This window comes from Polistes dominula, unplaced genomic scaffold, assembly GCF_049000335.1.
Source record: "Polistes dominula isolate Pdom_NZ unplaced genomic scaffold, Pdom_raw_medaka contig_29, whole genome shotgun sequence".
Classification (NCBI taxonomy): Eukaryota; Metazoa; Arthropoda; class Insecta; order Hymenoptera; family Vespidae; genus Polistes; species Polistes dominula.
In genome coordinates, this window is record NW_028300865.1 from 2,944,149 (window position 1) to 2,967,230 (window position 23,082).

The following is a 23,082-nucleotide window of genomic DNA, read 5'->3' on the forward strand; positions in this document are numbered from 1 at the left end:
CAAATTAATGACGAGCAAAAAAAGTAAAACAATAAAATAAAAAATATAACTAGAGAGCCATTCTCTAAAGGTTCAAACTTGTTGTTGAACCTTTGAAAATAATTCAATAGCCTATAGTTACCCTCTTCAGCCACAATTAAGTGGGGGCCTCTTCGGCATTAAGCCTTTTCTTTCTTCATTCCATGAAAACTGCATTTGGACATTTCCTACGTGCGAGCAAGATAAGATCTCTCATACTAACTTTGCAAATGAACTCGTATTTTGTTATGATTCTAATTCTCGTTCACTTTTCTATCTCGTGGACCATCAATGAACTTGGAGTTCATTGACCGTACATGAGAACATTTAATCGAATGTCCAAGCAGATAATAATTTCCCTCGATGACCTAATAACACTAAGGACTATTAACGTCGAGTAGTAAAGTCGAATTGAAATAAATAGTGCAATAAGTGTAATGCATTTTCTTGCAATACCATCATTTCATTAATTCGTTATTAATTTATTCATTAATTATATCAAATATTTCTAGATGTAAAACGAAATCGCGATAGTGCGTAGTGCTAATCCTGAAATATTAATATCAGTGTAAGATTTAAGAAAAATTGATTTTTTTTTATCTTATCTTGAAGTGCATATAGTTGTGTGTGTTCTGTAATATTTTCAAATTTAAATTCGAATTATTACGGTCGCTACAACCTTTTTGGAAAAAGAGATTGGAGCGTAAGTTGACGCGCGCTAAACGTTAAACGCGTTTTTCGCAAAATGCCCTTTTTATAAACGGTGTCACCTCTCAGAGGGAGAGTTTTCAAGTTATTGACTTGAAATTTTTACGGAATTTTTTTTACTTTATTCCTTATGTCCCTATGGAAGTTTTTTTTTTCTTCCTATTTTTTCACACAAAAAACTGTTGAGAAACAGGACTAAATTTCGTACTTTTTCTTTAAGCCGTCGCCATTTTGTCAAATTTCAAAAAAAGAAACCTCCATAGGGACATAGCGACTTCCCTACAGATTAATAGTCAATTTGATTTTTTTTCTTTGAGATGCAAACTGCGATAACAATCGTTGACAAGGATTGCCCCCATTTTTTTTACTCACTTTTTAAAATAATTATTAGTAATAATCATGATACGTAATAAAGATCACAGAATAGTTACAAAATAAATTAACAAATCAAGCATAATAGAATGAGATGATCAAATTTTGTAACAATTCTGTATAAACTAATAGGCGGAATTACCACTCCGGAGTCAAAGTAAGAGGTCTAATGCCTTTCCTGGATCCTACCTACTTAAAATTAAAGTTTTCACATTCATTCAGAGAAGTATGCTACCTGCTTGCCTATTACTCATATTTTTACCCGTTTTAATAAAAAACATACATACCCAACCCACATGCTCAGAAAGCTAAAAAAAAGTAAAATATGAAAAAACTCACGTATAAAAATCTTACATGTATAGCCATCATTTGATTATATAACATTATATATCATTTCATATATAACATCATTTGATAATAGGAAGGTATAATTTAGAAAATTATTTGAAAAAATTACCCTTAATTAACGGGATAACAAAATCCGCTGCAACAAGTATACAGATGACAGATTATAAACTTCGAAAGATTCGCTATATTGCAGTGCATAAAACAGGCGCGTAGGACTGGCGCGAAAATACTGCATGCGCGAAAATACTGCGCAGTAGATCTTTTTTCCACCTATAATAAAGAAAAATTTCAAATGATCAAAATTCCATATAGGAGCATAAAAATGATCAAAATATACTCAAAAAATCAAAATTGTTCCTTACATCCTTTATATATTATAATAGAAAGGTGTAAACCTTGATGTTATATATGAAATGATATATAATGTTATATAATCAAATGCTATATAACAAATGTTATTTACCCAATGATAGCTACATGCAAGATATTTATACGAGAGTTTTATCATATTTTACTTTTTTTTAGCTTTCTGAGCATATGGGTTGGGTATATATGTTTTTTCTTAAAATGGGTAAAAATATGAGTAATAGGCAAACAGGTAGCATACTTCTCTGAATGAATGTAAAAACTTTAATTTTAAGTAGGTAGGATCCAGGAAAGGCATTAGACCTCTTACATCCTCTCCGGAGTGGTAATTCCGCCTATTGATTTATACAGAATTGTTACAAAATTTGATCATCTCATTCTATTATGCTTGATTTGTTAATTTATTTTGTAATTATTCTATGATCTTTATCATGTATCATGATTCAAAGGTATTTGTAACCATTTGAAAGATTCATTTCTACTTCGATTTTATCTCGAACGAGATTGAGTCGAATCAAATTCGCAAATTCTTTAATGCATTTGATACTTAGTTTTAAGTATTTCAGGATTAGCACTACGCACTATCGCGATTTCGTTTTACATCTAGAAATATTTGATATAATTAATGAATAAATTATAACGAATTAATGAAATGATGGTATTGCAAGAAAATGCATTACACTTATTGCACTATTTATTTCAATTCGATTTTACTACTCGACGTTAATAGTCCTTAGTGTTATTAGGTCATCGAGGGAAATTATTATCTGCTTGGACATTCGATTAAATGTTCTCATGTACGGTCAATGAACTCCAAGTTCATTGATGGTCCACGAGATAGAAAAGTGAACGAGAATTAGAATCATAACAAAATACGAGTTCATTTGCAAAGTTAGTATGAGAGATCTTATCTTGCTCGCACGTAGGAAATGTCCAAATGCAGTTTTCATGGAATGAAGAAAGAAAAGGCTTAATGCCGAAGAGGCCCCCACTTAATTGTGGCTGAAGAGGGTAACTATAGGCTATTGAATTATTTTCAAAGGTTCAACAACAAGTTTGAACCTTTAGAGAATGGCTCTCTAGTTATATTTTTTATTTTATTGTTTTACTTTTTTGCTCGTCATTAATTTGTAGTTATAATTGAAGATGATGAACCATTCCATCTCCTTGGGACACCAAGCTCGTGTCTAACCGTCAAAAAGATGCGTATTTGTTTAGTTAATTAGAGTCATAAATATTAAAATTTTCATATTATTAAATTTTGAAGCTTAATTAACTTTTTGTAAATGTTACAGTAATTTCTTTTATCTTGTTCCATCTTTAATATTTTTCACTATGATCGTATATTATTAATTTTGCAATTTTTCTTTTGTATATAACGTTGTTTAAAAGTATTCTATAATAATTAATAGCTATATTATTGTCTCTAGTAACTTAATATTTGTACTTTTATTTTTTTATTTTTTTTATTTTTTGTAAATGTAAAATTACGCGTTTAAATTTAAATTTATTGCTATAGTAGATAGAGATTTGATAAAAAGTAAATGGAGAATTCAATTGAAAAGTGTATCTACGAATTGGACGATTTATATGTTAGGCTACTTCATATCATTTGATTATATGATTAATATAGTTTTATTTTTGTTACAGGTGATCTTCGTTGGATTTAACAACAAACCTCTTTGATTCTCCTTCATTTGATATATGTATAAATGCATTTCTGAAGGCGCACATATAAATACTACATATGAAATATATATATATATATTTAAAAGTACATTAATTTATACCCAATCTATACAGAGATATTTTAATGAACATTTCATTCATCATTTAGCTACGTTTCACCAGGATATTTAAATGTTATATCTTTATATTCTCCATCTGGACTATCATAATTTTTTATCGGTGGTGTATGGCAAGGTCCTCGATTTAAATATGGTAAAAAGGTAAGATCAATCTGAAGTAATAAAAATGCATATTTTGTAATTGAAAACAATGACCGATATGATTTAATGCTATAAGTTTAAATGCATACCTGTAACGCTTCGTTGTATAATTCTTCTGATTCAGCTTTTAACTCTTGTAGCGCTTTGTTCTGGGATGAAATGAATCTGTCAATCGTCTGAATATTATCTAAGTACTGTCTATATTTATATCTAGCCCATTCTTTTTGTAACAAAATTCTTTTCTCTACATCCTCTTCGGATAAATGTGGAAGCTCCCGTGTCCTTTTCCTATAGAGGAAAAATATTAAATTTTTGAATATATATTTCTACATATACAATAGATTGACAATAATCAATAAATTTGTGATATTACTCTTTCTCAATTTTTAAATTTAATGGTATCTCCAATTCACCAATAGGTTTTAATTGTTTAGAATGTTTTTCTAAACGACGAATAAACTTTTCTAACTTTCTTTTCTTTCTTTCTTCTCTTTCTCTAAGTATAGCCGGATCTAACCTCTTCTTTTTTTCAATGGTTCTGCACTGCGTACAAAAAATAATTGATTATTTAAAATTTAATAACTTATTTCCTGTCATATAATATTATAGATTATATTTAACTAATACTATGAAAATACATACAGGAGCGTATTAGTTATACCAAACTGCAACGGATAACCATAAGTAGATATGTTACGCATACATGTGGTAGTATGTTTTGATAATCTAAAACAATGAAATTCATTTCATAAATTATCTATTGATATATTATTAGTATGATACTTTATATAATTCCATTTATATTCTAAATACTAATACAATTATATTTAATATACAAACTAACCTCATTCATTTTTATTTGAAATAAACATTTATATGTTATAGCTAATTCGTTTTTAACATATTTTAATTAAAAGATGAAATTATAAAATACCTTGAAAATACAGGTAAAATACTAAGAAAACCCATAGTTTTGTTTATTCTGAATTACATTAAGAGCATACAGAACAGTTTGTTACACTGTCACTTTGAATACAAGATTATTTATAACTTAGTATATTTAATAAATTAAAATTAACAATGATCATCCAGCTGTTCATATATAATGTGTCATCAATTATTTAAAATTCTGTTATACAATATAATACTACCAAAACTATTAAAGAATTCTATATTCTTTGGTAATTTATTCTGGCATCGTGTTAAATATCTATTGTCGCTTACTAGTGATCAAGTTAGTAACTAAAATGAATGAGGTTAGGAAAGAAGTGTACTTGTGATCTTCTGTGCACTTATGCATTCTTTGTCAAGACTATTATTATTAAACATTTAAAAAAAAAAAAAATGTGTTCGTTAAATACTTGTTCATGCGATTTTAATGACGATTTCACTACTAAATTTGATGAAGTACAAATATTGTAAGTAATTTTTATATTGTTAATTCTGTACAATTCATGACCACCAAGTAACAAAACATTTAATTATACTTCATAGAGATTCTGAACTGTGCAAAAAATGCCGAATTGACAAGCCTGAAATAATATTAAGAAAAAAAGATGGATATTGCAAAGGTTGTTTTTTAATAAATTTAACACACAAGTTTAGAGCTGCCTTGGGTAAATCCAAAATTATTCATCGAGGAGATACCGTACTTGTTGGATATTGCGGCAGAGAAAATTCAACCGCTTTACTACATTTAATAAAATCTGGCTTAAATGAAGTAGCTAACAAAAAGATTATATTTAATGTAGTCATATTTTTTATAGACGGTAACATTCTTTTAGTTATTATGCTATTGAATTTTAGTAAAAAATTTGTACGGATAAAAAATGTTTTTGTCACTATTCGCAGATGGTAGTGTAGAAGGATATACAGTAAATGAAAGAAAACAGCTGTTAGAGACAATAACTGAACAAACGAAAACGTTTGGATTTGTTGGATATACTGCATCATTAGAAGAATCTTTATGCGAAAATGGTATTCCAAATATTTATCCGATGGATACTCCAGAAGTTGTAATAGATGAAAATGAAGTTATACTAAATATTCTTAATAGTTTAGCTGATGATAGTGCAAAAGAAGAATTATTACGACGGTTACGTCATAGACTTCTTATCTTAGCGGCAAGAAAATTAAAATGCAATAAAATATTTGTTGCCGATGGCGCAACAAATATTGCTATTAATATATTAAGTGACATATCACTTGGTCGTGGTGCTCAACTTTCTCCTGATATTGATTTTTCTGATACAAGATATTTGGATGTTATGCTTCTTAGACCTATGAGAGATTTTACAAGAGAAGAAATAATTCATTATTTAAATTGTAACAATTTAAACGCTTTACGATCTAGTAAGAAAAGTAAAACTAGTACGTTAACTTCCATACAAGCTTTAACAAATAAATTTATATCTCAATTAGATTCACAATTTCATGGAACTGTGTCTACAGTTTATCGCACTGGTGGAAAACTATTGACAGAATTACTTGCATGTCAAAGTGTAGAAGAAAACTCTTTATGCGCTCTTTGTAATATACCTTTAGATACAAAAGTGACAAATGATGAAATGTCAGCTTTACAAGCAACATCATTTTCTGCTTTTTTATCATCAGATAACGTAGATATTAACAATACTAAAGAAAAGACTAACAATTTACTTAATGTTAAACTAGAGGAGGAAGAACAGGTTAGTCATTCTAAAAAGAATAATCAGAATAAGCATACTGATAGTAATATTATTAATGAAAAACAATGTACCTGTAATAACAAAGAATGTAAAAAATATATGACACAATCCCTCTGCTTAGATGATATATTAAAACATCTTTGTTATTCATGTCGATTGATTTTTCGATCATCTGATATAACAAAATCTATACCTGTATTTGTATTGAATGCTATTCAAACAAAATTATTATCCGAAAATAGGCTGAATTAAAGTATAGATTTATTATTATAATAGCTTATTCATATAATAAAGTGAAAATGTTTTTTATTTTTCTATCGATTATTCTTTTGATAACATTTGAATTTCCCGCGCATTTAATTCAATATGGTTGCTGCGTACTTAAAGAATAGGCAGCGATCCCATTCGTACGATAATTATCGTACGCGTACGATAATTTGAGGTCCTGTACGATCCAAAATTCGTGGTGTACGATCCATTTGGAATTTCGAAAACTTGATGACCTTTTTTTTTTTTAGTCAACAAATTTTGGAAAGGTGCACCACCACCACCATCACGATCTCCACGCGGACGACCGTTTTTATCGTTTTTATGATAAGGTTTTGAACTTGATGACTAAAAAAAAAAAAAAAAGTTGGAACTTGCACACTTTTTCCACATTTTGAAATCTCGTCCGAGAAATTGTCGGATTTCAAATTTTCCCGGGGCGTACGATATTTTCCGACGCGTACGATAATTTCACGCCCCTGTGTCGATCAGACGAACTAAAGTCTCTGGGATCGCTGTCAGTGCAGTCGTTATATCAGTCATCAGTTTAATACAGTTTATAGTATATTGCATTTAAGAAGAGTTTATTAGTTTATATCAAGTAAGTAATCTAATATGAGATTTTAATTTAAAAGAGGTTATATTAATGTAAATTCTATAAAGTCATGTTTAAAATTACGTAATTGTCATCACATCAGCGTAAAAGGTTAAGTAGATTTAGAAATATGTAGAATTGAATTACATACCACATAATGAAATGCAAAATATGTACAACTTATAAAAGCAATATCATTTCTATAATTAAAAGAAACATAATTATAGATTTTAAATATACTTTGATTAATTTTATAACAATTGTTATAACAAAAATTCTATTTTTGATATAAAAGATATTTGTATAGTACATTTTTGTAATATTACAAGTATTGGTTATTATTTTAGGAATGGAATCAGGTGTTCACAAATCACCTCTCATAACTAACGCAATTTCAGCAGTACTTGCACAAACTTATAATGCTCAATTGTCACCAGACTGTGCAGATTTTGAACTAAGAGCAATAGAATGTTATGAAGCTTATGGTCTTCATGGTGGTACTAGAAATAAGATATGCCAAGATTTTATGGACGATCTTAGAGAATGTATGTTCAAAACAAAGACTGCGCTTCGATATCATGAGATGCAAAAGGAAAGATACCGTCAATACAAAGAAGGACTTAGAAAGGAACAATATTCTCCAGCACCAAATCAAGATCACGAATAAGAACTCATTAAAACATTAAAATGTGATATAGTCTTTATTGTAAAACGTGTGTAACTTAACAACACATCTTTGAAAAATGAAGTATTATTAGCGATTGAGAAATTTCAAATATTAACAGGAATTCATGTAAAAAATCGTATGTTTCTTATATGTTCAAATCTGTGAATATACATAATTTCATTTGAGTTTAAATGAATATTTTAAAGAAAAATTATTAAATGTAAAATATTTATAATGACTGCAGTGATCCCATTCGTACGATAATTATCGTACGCGTCATATAATTTGAAGCATTGTACGATCCAAAATTCAGCTTGTATGTAATTAACGACAATTCGAAATTTCGATGTCTTGATTTTGTTTTTGTTCCGCGATTCGGTTGTCGTCGTAGCGCGCCCTACCGTACACAGTTAGACAATTTTTTGATAACCACAGCCAGGTAACAAGTGAAAATAGCTCGGAAACCAATCAAAAGTCAGGAAAACCTGAAAACTGAAAAACAGGAAATAGGAAAAAGAAAGATACGGAAACGAACTTGAGGACCCAAAAAAAAAGAAGGTCATCAAGTTTGAAAAAGTTTCTACTTTTACTCTTTTTGCAGATTTGAAAATGTAAAAATTATAAAATTTATAAATCTAAAAGCTAATCTTCAGAAAATCAGGAGTGTCAAACCGAAAATTCCAAATTTTTTCCTGTGCGTACGATAATTTTACGGCCCTCTGTCGATCAGACAAGCTAAAGTCTCTGGGATCACTGATAATGAGAAGATTCTAAAATAATGAGAAACTAAAAGAAAAGTATTCTTTAAAAAATATTTGGTATATTAACCAAAATCAAATGATTACAAATTTAATAAACAAAGATATAAAAAGCAGAGAAATAGAAGAAGAAGAATTACTTTTTTATTAGTGCTAAATATATTTTATTGATAAAAGAGACGTATCTTTTTAAAATCTAATTACGTCCAGAATTGTTTTTTTGAATATCCGCAACAAATTGTAATTATTTTTATTTCTAACAAAATGTCTATATATATATATACATATATATTTATCCTTATATCTGTTTTTTATATCTTTGTTCATTAAATTGGTAATCATTTTATTATGGTTAATATATCAAATATTTGTAATGAATACTTTTCTATTAGTTGTCCCTTATTTAAAAATTTTAAATGTATATCTATATATATATATATATATATATATATATAATATAAATATTATGTAATTATTAGAAATTTTCTTGCAACTGATAGATGGCGACAGAGAGAAGATATCGAAACTACACTAGCGCCATCTATGCAGTGGGTTAGTTGTATGTCGGTAAAGTACACCTGTCTGCTGTCATCGCTACTAAGTGTCGACTGGCTGTCAATGTGACGGACGCTCACGGGTAAATAATGGTGATGAATTTTTTGTTATATGACGGGAATATAAAAGTAAATAAATAATTAAATGGAATAATAAAAAAAAGATGTAAGTGTGAATTTAATGAAATATCAAATAATTGATAGAAAGACAACGACGACACGACACACAAGAAAACACGCCGGTAAGTGCGTATTCTTCATGTATTCGTTTTTTCCCCCCGAAAAATGTGTTTTATAATCGCGTTTTCCAGTTTCTTGTTATTTGATCGTTACATAAACGATAATATATAAAAAAGTGTAATTAAATAAACGAATTAAAGTATAATTCGTGTATGATAAACGTTGTGTGAAGAGACGTGAGTAAAAGTAAGCAAAAACCTCGTGCTTTTTCATTTTTGCATCGTGTTAACCGGGTAGAGTGAGCGCGCGCGCTCTATCTCTCGTCTAGTCTAAATGAATGATGGAGTGGGAGAGAAAACACGGCGTGGGCAAATAACAAAGCGCGGGAATCGGTAACGTTTCTCCTTTATGTCGTCGTCGTCGTCGTTGTCATTATCATCATCATCATCATCATCATCATCATCATCATTATCATTATCATTATTATCATCATCATCAACTAACATCAAACTAAAAATGTATATTATTTTTTTTACACACTTAGACGATTTATTAAAAGGTTCGAATAAAAATCAACTATGAGATTAATTGCACAAGTAAAATCTTTATAGATTACATATATATATATATAATACGTATACATATATAAATGTCAAATCGTGATATCCCTTCTTCCTTTTCCTATGTTTGACAGTTCGCTGTTTGACGGACTTTCTTGTGTAAACAACGTTGCTGAGAGACACACATATACATATATTACACCATCTTTCTGGCGCGCATACATTGCCTTAACATGGTTTATCCTTCTATAGATGATCACCATAATCATCATATAGGTAAGTAATTAATATTATTTATTTATTTAAATGTTTTATTAATTTAAAAAGAAATTTTTCTTTTTGAAAATTATACGTGTGTTTGTTAGAATAGTAGTGTTGTGTTTGTGACTGACGTTTATATGCATGTATATATATATATATATATATGGATGTGTGAATGTATTATACTCGTGTCATGTACGTTGCGATGTGTGAACATCGAATTTCCGGCGTCAGACGCTACTGGCGCGAGTTAAGCAGGCACGTGGTGGCGCGCAAAGTCTCTTCCGTAAGTACCAACGGGGCTCACTTCACTACCAACAAGGATTTTACTTTTCTTTCGCGAATTTCTTCTCTTACTTACTAGCTGATTTCTCGTGCCGTCTTTCTCGCCGGCTGTCAACTCGTCTTCTTGTCTTATTATTTTTTCTTCTTTTTCTTCTTCATCTTTTTCTTCTTCTTTTTTTCTCTCTTTGGAAGAAACATTGCCCGCCAGTTTGTAAGCGGTGTCCATCCCCTCAACTTTTTTTTTTATTTTTTTTTTTTATAATCATATCAATTTTTCTCCTGTCAATTCCCCATAATTTTATAGGAATATATACTTTCCGCAAAATTTACGAAAGCAATAAGAGTCCAATAATTTCTCTCTCTTTTTTTTTAATTATTTGTTTTAATTTTAATAAAACGAAAATCGCTTTTTATTTTATACGGTGATAAAATAAAATAATCACATAATGGGAACCCCGAAAATCGCGTGTGTTTATAAATTGTCTAATTATTCTTTTGTAATCGATTATGTGATTTGTTTTCGACCAGAAATGAAACGTTCTTTTATCGAACTATTTACGATCGAATATATATTTCTTTTGTTTTTTTTTATCGGTATACTTACATCAGTAAATATATATATATATATATATATATATATATATATATATATATATAATATTTATCGAATTACACGATAATATGTTGAATTAATTATTTGTGGCATATTTTGTTAAGTTTAACCGCATAATTTTCCTTAGATGTTGAAAGCTGACCGAGTCATCAGATTTCAACAAGAATTCAACAGGTTTGCCTTGAAATAGAGGGATTATTGAAGAGGGTATAAAATTTGTTCGATTTATTCATTTTCTATAGAATAGAAAATTGTTCTCGTTTTTCTCTACATGTTTTTCATGATTAAATTATAATTTTTCTTAAAGAAATGATACACACGTATTTTAACTTTGACAATTTATTTTAATAATTAATAATAAAATTAAATATGATATATTTTAGAAGATGTTATCCGCGAAAGCTACTATAGTGGCACGTAATACCTAAAAGCTTAATAAAAAAAACAAAATAAAAAAAAAAAACAATTTAATATATCGTTTCCAACGTTCCAATTCTTTATAAATTTTGTTACGATTTGAATATCAGTCAAGTAATAAATAAATGTCAAATATAGAAGATCATAGTACGTCGGTGGTAAATTTGAAATAATGCATGGTACGTAACCCACAATGATAAGAATAACTTCGTGCCATTTGGACTTAACCGTGTGGCTTCTGTGACGGCACCTGTTCTCATTATTTCACTTCGACGCCCTCGCGATCTTACATTAGTTTAAACTATGATCATCTCGTCAATCTTTACTGATTTCATTTAATTTAACGTGAAACAAATTTTTTTTTTTCATTTAATTTCAACGAAAATAATTGTAATTACTCGGTCCTTTTTTTTATCCAATCCAATTATCTCTATTTTGTTGTTTCTTTTTTTTAAAATTTCATTATTTACGACTTCATTATTTGTTTTCCTTCTTTCTGTCTCATGAAATTCAAAGTGTATTATAAATAGGTAAGAAGGGGGGGAAGTATTGTCATTTAGTATGCTTTTGTTGATCGACGATGATAATAATATACAACTAGGAGTTGTTTAATTATCATGCGATTGTCTATCATTTAGGAGGAAGTTTTACTATTGTTACGAAATATTGGTCGGAACATGAGGACGTACTTTACTCACATTTCACATCGACGACGACGACGACGACTGCTCAATGTGGATTAACATCAGAATGCAATTGGGTCGTTGTTTTTTTAGCTTATGCATTAATATATTCGTTTCTTATGTGTTTGAATATTTCGTCCTTGTTCGATTTTTTGTTTTTTTTTTTTGCTACTTGTCATCCTAACTTTCTTTTTTATTTCTCATTATTTTTTTTCTTTTACATTTTAATTCGATTACATATATTAAAAATTATGACACGTGTCATAATTATTTTAACATTTACCAGTATGTCACATAAAACACGTTCAACGATGAACATTCGTATTAATCGTATAATACCGAACTGTATATAAATATATATAGATATACTCTAATTACATTTGTTATTACATATTACATATAAAATACGATTGTGAAAAATAATAAATGAATGATTTCATAATACGTTTGTACATTAGTGTTGTTAACAGATAAAGAATAAAACAAGACGTACACATACACACGTAAATGCATATACATATTTCAATTGTTTATCATAAAAAATAAAAGAAAAAACTTATTTTCGAGATAGATATGTCAATGGCAATTTCATCAATGATAATATCCTATATAAAAATAGATACTAACTTTGGTGGAATCTCCTTTGGTTGGAATAGAGCCCGAAATGAACGTCTTTGTAACTGGGTCGTCGTTGAACGTGTTATCTAGCTCTGGTCATTGGCCAGTAGTGGTGCGTGTCAAAGATGTGAAAGTATTGAGTAACATTTAGCCTAATAATAAATTCTTATCGGAAAGAAATTCTCCCTCTCCTATATATATATGTACACACATATATATATATATATATAAAATAATACAATTATATTTCTCTTGACAATACAATCGATAGAGGGGGGGGGTTGGGAGGTAAACTAGAATCTAATTAAAATAGATTTTCAATACAATGAATTTGTATTAAATAAAATGTAGTCTATTACTGGTTATACTAGCTTAAGCGATGGAAGAAATTACTGTTGTGTAGTAGACACTATGATGACTAGGCGCGCTCCAAGTACGTCTAATTTTGCACGGACCTTGTATGTGTTGTGTGTTGGTAACTTTTTCATGTGTTAGTTAGAACATTGTATATGCGCGTTCACGTGTATATATATATTATATGAATATAAAGGAACTTAGAAGTTAGAAACCATCATCGAGGTTACTATTATAATGTAGGAATAATTCGACAGGACGGACGTTGCTTATTAGAACTCGCGCGATTGGATTATAAAAAAAAGAAAAAAGAATCATTTTTCTACGTTAGTTATTAGCGTAATTTGTAATTTTCTTTTTTTTTCTTTTTTCCTTAGAATCTAGGAGGAAATGATAGTAAATAACGTGTAATAGGCATAATAGATATTTGTCCTTAACTTTCAAATTAATTCTTATGCAAAATGAATTCGATTGAATTAATATTTTTATTTAAAAAAGCTCCCCTAAAAAAAGAAAAAAAGTAAATGAATAATTGTCTGTCAAAACTTTTCAACCCACCCACATATATTGCAATATAAATAATAATAATGATAATAATATATAATTTTATATATTTCTTTTCTTTTTTTTTAATATCTCATTTAATTACCAGTAATATTTCAAATGATATATTCCTTAATCTTCTATTATTTTTTTTTTAATCTCTTACTCTTGTTATGTATTTAACTTTACGATCGTTAAAAGATTTGTACTTTGATCCTGTATTTTATAAAATAGATATACATACATAAGTGTGTTAGCATAATGTCAATTTAGAAACGTCAAACTTATCTACTTTTTATCCTATTTATCTTTTAGCGTAATTTGATAAATCGTGATTGTGAAAATCACGCAATCACGTGATTAACAGTGTCTTTTTTGACGTTAGTAGTTTAGCTCAATGAAAAAGTGAAATATAATCCGATAAAACAAAAAAGAGAGAGAGAGAGAGAAAGAGAGAGATCACTTATGTGCACATGTATGCACGATTGTATATATTTTATTTTTTCCTTTTTTCTTCTTTCTTCTTCTTCTTCTTCTTCTTCTTCTTCTTCTTCTTCTTCTTCTTCTTCTTCTTCTTCTTCTTCTTCTTCTTCTTCTTCTTCCTCTTCTTCTTCTTCTTCTTCTTCTTCTTCTTCGTTATTTAGATATCGTGTTACTTCTATCGCGAATAATCGCATTGGGTGGTTTATCGAAACGTAAGAATTTGACACTTAAGATAAAATCATCTGCTTGCTTGTTTATATTTAAACGATAGACCCATTTATGGCACGTGGCCTTAATCGTAAACAAAAGAAAAATTTAAATAAATATGTTAAAAAATAAAAATGTTTTTTATATTTTGTGTTTTATAGTTTTGTGCAAATGAAGAATTTCATTAAATAATAGTTATAAAATATTTATGAAAATATTTTTTAAAAAGAAAACATACTTTATTGAAATATATGTCAAGTCGTGAAGATATTCAATTTATATATTACATATAAAATCTCATCAATCAAAGCAATGAACGATAAGTTCAATTTATCATTTAACGTGACTTTTGTTTTTTCTTTTTGTTCTTTTTTTCGGTACGATTTGATCTACGATAATAAGCGTGTTTCTCAGCGTAAGACGTTAAAGCAAACGCCGCTCGATTGGAGACATCCTGACAAGATGTTCTTGGCACTTGGTCTAAAATAGTCGCGACGAGTTCGTGCTTCCGCATAGTCTTCAAACTAACCTGGCTTTTCTTTACCTTTTTTAATCCATATAACAACATTTATCGTAAAACGTTGGAATCCCATTTTTTTCTTCTCTTTATTTTTATTTTTATTTTTCATGTTCCCATATGTCCCCATCATTATGAAAGTATAGTGGTAATAAAAATAGAAAGAGAATAAGAGAATGAGGAAAAGCATTGAAAGAGAATAGAAAAAGAACATAAAACGACAAAAAAAAGAAAAGAAAAGCAAAGGAAAGAAAACTAAAAGGTATATACACAGTTAAAAAAAAAAAAAGAAAAGAATTCTTAAAGTTTTTTTAACCCATGGGGATTATTCTAAAGAACATAATTAAAATTGTTCCTTACCTACCTCATCGTTCTTGGCTGTTTAAATAAATCTTCGTTTATATTTGAAATACCTTTTTCTTAGCTTCCATTCTTTACAAGTATAGAAAATTTATTCAAGGCTTAATAGTTCGCAGCTGGAGTTGCAGGATTAAATTTGAGAAAGTTTTGAAAAAAAAAAAAATATTATAAACACATTTTCTTTTTTTCTATATAAATTCTAATACTATTGGGATATTTGGCAGGGGCCCTATCTGTGCATTACTTATATCCCAATAGTACTGTATATACTAAATATGCTACATACTACTAATATAGTATTATTATCTTGCAATAATGTATGTGTTTCTGTCTATCTAATATAAAATTATATAAAATATATTAAAAGATATATACATGTATGTTTTAAAATTGATTTTCTTCTAGTTCGAGTTTGACATAATTATCGAATGTTAAGAAAAATATTTGTCCGCATGATATCTTACTTATAGTGCATTCTCAAAGATAATATCACATTGATATCACACTCAATTTTCAATATCCTATCAAAATATACGAAGATCGAATAGAGAAAGTTTCCGTTTTTTGTTTTCGAATTAAAATGTAAGTTTTCCCCGCAAGGGGCCCGGGCACAATGGTTCAAGGACTGAGCGCCCAGGATAACAAACCACACGAAAAAAAAAAATGTAAGTTTGACTTAAAGAAGGAAAAAATGAGAACTCGTTGAATATCTTATTATTATTTTTACCTATTAAAAATAAAAATATACAATACGTATCAGTAAATAAGTTGGTAAAAATTGTATTTCGCAGCTAATGTCAGTTAATTGTTTTTGAAATTGTCACAAGTTATGAAACTTTAACGAAGTTTTTCTTAGTTCTCATTCTCATAGATGTTAAAAAATGGGTCATTAGGGTTATCCATAATGATATTACGTATATATATATATATATGTACTTACTTAAGTTTCCTTCCTTCAAAAGCTTTACTATCAGTTCCCTCATATCTTTTTAAGTATGGTAGAGATTAAACACTCTAAGGAATTGGAAGATAAATTTTTATCTAGACGACCAATTTTATACAGGATTTTAACAACATCGCTTATATTGATCTTTTACAAATGGACAGTCTTTTTTTTAATAGTAGTAGTAGAAAAAATATTATTTAAAAACAGGAGAAGAGAAATGATTATCTTTCGAAGACATGCTAACGAAAGATGCAAATCTCTGTTGCTTTGAACAATTTGTTCAAACTATTAAAACAAGTTTCTTGGCAGATTTACTTGAGTCGTTTAGAGAAGAACTACTAAATCGTTAGCACGGTGGTCTAGTTAAGCGTCAACATTTTTTATCGGTTATAGGATAAAGTCCTTGCACATACACACGAGAACACACTGGCGGAATTTGAATCTTTAATTTGCAAATATGTCAATTAATAATAAAAAGTTGAACCCTAATTTTCTCGAAAACGGCTGTACCTAGAAAGCTAATTACTGTATATCACATGTACGGTCTGTAATCTTAACGAATCCATATAAATTTATAAAGTTTTATAAACGTTTTCAAAATACAAGCCTTTGAGATGAGTCTAGGCTTCGTCCTAGTACACATCTGTACAATGGCTGGCTAGTTTATTAGATAGGGATGAGGTGTACTATGAAGCACCGCATGAAAAGGAGACCTAGAATATGAAAAAATGTCTAGCTATAGGATGTTCTATATATATTCACGATTATTACTATAACGAACTATATTCAACCTTGAAACCTTCAAAACTGAAACTAAAAATATGAAATAAAAACTGAAATAAAAAATTGCCTGAACCAGCGTTTTATTTTTTCAAATCACTCCCTATTCTGAAGAAGTTTTCACTTCAAAAAAAAAAACAATTTTAATCCGATTTTTTTTTGTTTAATGCTATTGAAGTTAGTTAAATTATTTTGTTGTAAATATTATCATTAGTGGTAAAATATATAAAACATTTTCGTATATGTTAAAAGAGGGTAATTAATGTTAGGTGCTTCGAAGAAAAAAGGTGTCAAGTGTGCTAAAAGTCTTAACGCTCTGGCTATTTCGATCGATTCAACGAGACCTTCCTTTCTTTTTTCTTTTTTTTTTTTTCACAATAAATGAACAAAAATGAACGAAAGAATTCTCTAAACAAGATGATCAGAAAAAGAAGAAATAGAAAATAAATAAGAAAAAGAAGAAATAGAAAATAAATAAGAAAAAGAAGAAATAGAAAATAAATAAGAAAAATAAAAGAAGAAAAGAAGAAAAGAAGAAAAGAAGAAAAGAAGAAAAGAAGAAAAGAAGAAAAGAAGAAAAGAAGAAAAGAAGAAAAGAAGAAAAGAAGAAAAGAAGAATTACTCACCTAAGGAGCAAAGTATGGCATTCCGATCCGTATAATATTATCACCCGAGCCGAAGGCGAGGGTGATAAAAACGCGGTTTCCGCCTTCCTCTCTTCCCGCTGTGTAAAACGAAGTTGCCGCTTTCTTACTATACTGTCCTAGGTATGTAATATACTATTTTATTTGTTGTCAATTAATACATTTTGCGAAGATTATGCAAATTTAACAACAAGCAAGGGGTCTAGGGGTGAAACCCCTGGTAGGGGCCTGGGGGCAAAGCCCCCAGAAAAAAAAATCAGGGGGTCCGGGGGCACAGCCCCGGCGGGGGTTGAGGGCGGAGGCCCCCACTTTAAAAAAAATTTAAATATAAAAATAAAATAAAATAAAATATAAAAAAACTTAAAAAAAATTTAAATATAAAAATAAATAAAATATAAAATTAGATTCTATTAAAAATATAAATTATTGTTTAAGTCTAAAAAATATTTTTTTAAATAAAATTTAATTAATCAAATAGGGAGTTTATAAATTATTATTATTGTGGGGAGTGTTGAAAATCGAAGAGGTTGTGTGTGTAAGTCTGTGTGAGTCCAAAAAAAAGCATTTAAATGAAATTCAAATCGAGAACAAAGTGATTGATTCTTTGACCTTCAATACACCTTTTGTCACTTTCAAGAATTGTGAGTTTGAACAGATTATAATAAATAATAACAAATACAACTCTCATAATCAAGAAAATAATTAAATTTATACGTAGTAACCTATTTATGTTTGTAATATTTAACTAAACAAATATCTTTAGAACTTGTAAAAATAAATAAAATATAAAATTTATGAGACAACACATGTTATCATTAAAATCATTAATTATATATCATAATATATAATATATATAAGCATGAGCAGTAATTTAATAAAACATTTTTAAGAAACTAGTACGCATGCGCTAAAAAATTGAAGCATGAGCACTAATTTGTTACTATATTCAAGCGGGAGGGAATGTCGCAGCGATCCCATCCGTACGATGATTATCGTACGCGTACGATAATTTGAGGCCCTGTACGATCAAAAATTCGTGGCGTACGATCCATTTGGAATTTCGAAAACTTGATGACTTTTTTTTTTTTTTAGTCAACAAATTTTGGAAAGGTGCACGCCCACCCTACATTTTGAAAATTTTGTTCGAGAAATTGTTGGATTTTTTTCGGATTTCAAATTTTCCCGGGGCGTACGATAATGGCGGGAATGTGGCACTTTGCTCCCTGTTTTCAGGGTTCGATCCAGGTGTGAGAAAAAAGAATTTTCATAATAAAGGAATATTTACAAATCTAGAATTACTTTTAAATATAAAGTAAAAGATAAATCACCTTTATAGAAAAACATATGTCTATGAGACCTCCTGTAAACTTTTTTATTTTTTTTACTTGTAACATACCTGACTTTGTAGAATGAGAATCCTACAAAATAGAAAGCGTAGCTTTTCGAATTTAAGATTTCTTCTTCTTCTTTTTTTTTTTTTTTTTACCAAGGAGAGGTTGCTAGCTTCATCCTCAAACCCTGCTACTTTATCTGGCCTTGGGACCAGCTAGTTATTATCTAGATATGTAGATATTAACTAGACGAAGTTGAATTTAAGTATATTTTTTTAAATTTGGTTTCTTCACTATTCATGTACTTTTGTGTCCAAATGTCTAAATGACAAAAAAGAAGAAGAAGAAGAAGAATAAAAAAAGGTAAAAGCAAAACCTTGAAAAAGAATTTCATTAAGAACGCTTTCTAAATATCAAGGTAAAAGAATACCCCAAACGTGATATTTCTTAGATTTGTCGATTTTACGCTAAATTGTTATGTAGCATTATTTGAATTATATTTGATCTATTCAAGCAAAAATTGATCTTATCAGATAGTTTTTTTTTTTTCTAAGGCCTAAGAAAATAAAATCTGTAGAAGTTCAAAATCCAAATCGAATTGTAATGCAAGTTTAATAAACGTATGGGGAATGATTTATTACATTTTATAAACCATTCATACAATTCTTTTTAAAAATTTAAAGGATTTTCCATACACTTGTACATCCCCTATATCCCTCCTATTCCCCTATACCCCCCGCCTTTCCCTTATATCCCTTCTAGTCTCTATATCCAGGGTACCCTCTATAGGGTATCTCCTATACCCCGCCCATCTCAATACATTGAACTAAGTATCAATACTTTTTTATTGGTTTTATTTTCTTTTATTTTTTTCCAAACAGTTTCGTGCATAGCAGTTTCAATTTCTTCCTCATTTTCATTTTCGGAACTAACTATAAATCTCTTTCTTTTTTGTCCTCTTCGTATATTCAAAATATTCTCTTCGTCTGTATGTATTGCAAAAAAAAACGTATGCGGAAAATGCACGAACGAAATTCAATAAATATGTAAAAAATGTGCTCGATAAAAATCAAAAATAAAAATTTTTAAAACCGTCCAATTTGGCTTGGAATACCCCATGTACATACCTATATGTACCTGCGGAGAGGTAGCCAAAGGGACGGTTTTTCTTCTGACGGTGTTTTTTGCGACGGTGTTAAAGTAAAATGAATATACGGCTCTCCCTGATACATCAATTTGTTGATAAGATGTTCCGTCAGTTTGATGGTTATGAAAAAAGAATTTTCGAATGATAATGTTAACTGTCAAAATACAAAAAATAAAATAAATAAATAAATAAATAAAAGATCAAAAGCTATAAAAGTAGTAATAGTGGATTATCGATGATGATACTTCTTACAATGTGACGTATAATATAATATTTCAAAATGAACAAATAATGGAAGGTGGATTTTCTTTGTTTTAAAATATGATGTCTAAAAAGAAATAAAAGAAAAAGAAATAACAATTATTGCATTACGTGTCTCTAATGAGTTTAAAGGGGCTTGATTTAGACAATAATAATGTGTTTTTGTACAGTACAGTCCATTTTTACGGTTTATGCTCATTGGTCAAAACTCTTCTATACGAAACTATTTTATTATTTATTCCTATGATTTGATTGGCCCACTTTGTTTTTATAAATACTATGCTATATTTTATACTTATTGTTGTTATATTACATATTGTCTGATAGCGGCTGTCAAGAAGAATCTAATGATGTGTAACATTAATATTTTAAAAAATTTATAAAAGATCAAATTTAGCGATCAAGAAGGTTACAATATAGGTTAATACTTAGAGTGAGACGCCATGTCTGGCAGGGACTTTTTTGAAAATGAGCGTGATGCTCCACGTGTTAAAGCTTTTCAACAACCTAACAACAAAATTCTAATGTCATATTGTAGTCCTGAATTTTTCATGCAACTTTTTCTGTATCCACTTTTCTGCTATTATCATACCTTCGGAGCTATTTAGGTGAAAAAAGTTAGCAAATCACTGGAAGAGATATTAACCCCTTAAGTTGTATTCTATGTTGCTAGAAAGATTTTCATTAATTTTATATTTTTTTCATTTTCTGCCAAGACAATGTTCTAAAATGTGTTTTTTTACATAAAAAAAAATCATTTATTTGATCTATTTAGAAGACACATAAAGTGAACAGATGATACAAATGGGCAAACCTTTCTCTCTCTCTCTCTCTCTCTTTCTTTCTTTCTTTCTTTCTCTCTCTCACACAAACGTGTTGTCAACAATAACAAGATACACTATTATTACCTATATTTTTTCTCTTACTAATTTATATTACTATTATTATATATTAATATAATATATTTTATATATGGTAAGAAAAAAAGAAGACGTTTACTCTGTAGAACAATCAACCACTCGTCGGGGAATCCCTTAAGCGCGTGCATACGGACAATCAGAGTAAAGTTCAGCACATATGCACATGTTGTGTGTACACTCACGCACATATGATGGTAAAACGCGGATTCATTCATAAATCGAAAGTTGTTGTGTCTCTCTTCTCGTAGCACGCGCCGTTTTATATCTCTATCTCTCTTTATCCCTGGCATTAATGTATTACGAGTGGGAGAAAGAGGTGACAAAAATAGTACAGCAGATATGGATGATCTTACGTAACCAACTGTACAAGTGAGAGAGAAAGAGAGAGAGAGCGAGAGAAACATATTCAAATATTCACTCCTTTCTTTTGTTCTTTGTATCATTGATTTTATTTTTTTATTTTTATTTAATTTTTCACAGATCCATTATGCTCTTGCACTAAAGAAGAAGAAGAAGAAGAAAAATATAATATATATATATATATACATATATAATTGGTATCTGTATGTAGATCCCACTGATTGTGTTATACCTGGGTTGTGTTTGCTGGCTAATTTACTGGTACTGATATTATTTTTTTTTTTTATATATATGAGAGTTTATTTGCAATCTATTACAAGGTAACAATAAGCAAATTTGTTGGTAAAAATAGAATAGTACAAGAATAACATGTAGGTATTTCGCTCAATAGCTAATACCTTCTTAATATTAATATCACATGTATGATGTATATCTTAATGTAACAAAAATATAATATTATATATTTAACCTTAACTCAGAGTACTTGAAATATACTTGAACCAGGTCTGAAGCTAGTGTTAGGTTGGAGTGAGAAGCCATGATTGCAGTGTGATCTGCATAAGTAGCGGTGGTTGTTTGTTCAGTCGTTGGTAGATTTGCCGTATATAACGTATATAAAACTGGTCCAAGGACACTTCCTTGTGGGACGCCTGACCTGATAGGATGCAGTTTGCTAAGTGTATCATTTTGTTAAACAATAAAGTATCTATTATCAAGATATGACTTTAATAATTGGAACATACAGAAGGGTAGTGCTTTTTTAAGTTTTTATAATAAGCCTGGGTGCCATACTTTATCAAAGGCTTGAGTGACGTCCAGAAAGACAGCCGAGCAATACTTTTTTTTCTCAAGACTTAAGCTTATTTGACGGACTAATCTGTGTACCTGCTCTATCGTAGCGTGCTTATTCCTGAACTCAAATTGGTGGTACTGATATTATGAATGAAAATTATACTAAATGTGTCTAGAGTGGTGGAGCGAGTAGTGGGAGGTTGCGAGGAGAAGTGTTTTATCATATGAGTCGTGTCATATGATCTATATTTCATCATATGCGAATCGATATATTATGAATGAATTGTATACGTTGAAAATAAAAGAGAAAGAGAGAGAGAGAAAAAAAAGAAAGAGATAAAAGGAGATTAACGGCACGGTAGTAGTGATAACGAATGTTAATTAAAAGAAATAAGATCACTGAACAAATAAAAGGATGTAACATGTATTAAATAATGATGATAATAATAATTATACTCGATTACCGACGGGTAGCGTTTCGAAAATTCGATTCCCAAACATCGGCTCGGGAATATATGCGCTTTTCTTAAG

General features: G+C 29.4%; 3 protein-coding genes and 1 long non-coding RNA gene across 5 annotated transcripts; 3 read left to right on the forward strand and 1 right to left on the reverse strand.

The window, feature by feature from the left end:
* Window positions 1–3,560: 3,560 nt before the first annotated feature.
* On the reverse strand, window positions 3,561–4,835 carry LOC107066387 (mitochondrial ribosomal protein L40). Its single transcript, XM_089179532.1, has 5 exons — window positions 4,696–4,835; window positions 4,400–4,487; window positions 4,135–4,304; window positions 3,851–4,049; window positions 3,561–3,772 (listed from the first exon to the last, which is right to left on the reverse strand). Exons 1-5 carry the CDS (start codon window positions 4,728–4,730, stop codon window positions 3,650–3,652), a joined length of 615 nt encoding a protein of 204 aa, XP_089035658.1. The 5' UTR covers window positions 4,731–4,835; the 3' UTR covers window positions 3,561–3,649.
* A 177-nt stretch (window positions 4,836–5,012) lies between these two features.
* On the forward strand, window positions 5,013–7,306 carry Ctu2 (Cytosolic thiouridylase subunit 2). Its single transcript, XM_015320958.2, has 3 exons — window positions 5,013–5,179; window positions 5,256–5,530; window positions 5,613–7,306. Exons 1-3 carry the CDS (start codon window positions 5,013–5,015, stop codon window positions 6,698–6,700), a joined length of 1,530 nt encoding a protein of 509 aa, XP_015176444.2. The 3' UTR covers window positions 6,701–7,306.
* Window positions 7,179–8,169, forward strand: ND-15 (NADH dehydrogenase (ubiquinone) 15 kDa subunit). 2 transcript variants are annotated; one of them, XM_015321042.2, is made up of 2 exons: window positions 7,179–7,316; window positions 7,658–8,169. In XM_015321042.2, the coding sequence occupies exon 2, from the start codon at window positions 7,660–7,662 to the stop codon at window positions 7,975–7,977; it is 318 nt and encodes a 105-aa protein (XP_015176528.1). In that variant the 5' UTR covers window positions 7,179–7,316; window positions 7,658–7,659; the 3' UTR covers window positions 7,978–8,169. The 2 variants fall into 2 exon arrangements, with proteins under 2 accessions (XP_015176528.1, XP_015176529.1); XM_015321043.2 differs by having other exon boundaries at window positions 7,284–7,421.
* Window positions 8,170–9,872: 1,703 nt separating this feature from the next.
* LOC149033776 (uncharacterized) lies at window positions 9,873–22,016 on the forward strand. Its single transcript, XR_016178918.1, has 3 exons — window positions 9,873–10,065; window positions 10,164–10,305; window positions 21,880–22,016. It is a non-coding gene; the product is annotated as an uncharacterized LOC149033776 (long non-coding RNA).
* Window positions 22,017–23,082: the final 1,066 nt, after the last annotated feature.

Bases quoted from the DNA above. Each gene is read 5' to 3' on its own strand.
- Ctu2 (XM_015320958.2), top strand. From the start codon at position 5,013: ATGAGGTTAGGAAAGAAGTGTACTTGTGATCTTCTGTGCACTTATGCA. The intron at 5,180-5,255 runs GTAAGTAATTTT...TATACTTCATAG, and splicing joins TTTGATGAAGTACAAATATT to AGATTCTGAACTGTGCAAAA. The intron at 5,531-5,612 runs GTAACATTCTTT...CACTATTCGCAG, and splicing joins AGTCATATTTTTTATAGACG to ATGGTAGTGTAGAAGGATAT.
- ND-15 (XM_015321042.2), top strand. From the start codon at position 7,660: ATGGAATCAGGTGTTCACAAATCACCTCTCATAACTAACGCAATTTCA.
- LOC107066387 (XM_089179532.1), bottom strand. From the start codon at position 4,730: ATGGGTTTTCTTAGTATTTTACCTGTATTTTCAAG. The intron at 4,488-4,695 runs GTATTTTATAAT...TCATTGTTTTAG, and splicing joins ATTTTACCTGTATTTTCAAG to ATTATCAAAACATACTACCA. The intron at 4,050-4,134 runs GTAATATCACAA...TTTCCTCTATAG, and splicing joins AATTTAAAAATTGAGAAAGA to GAAAAGGACACGGGAGCTTC.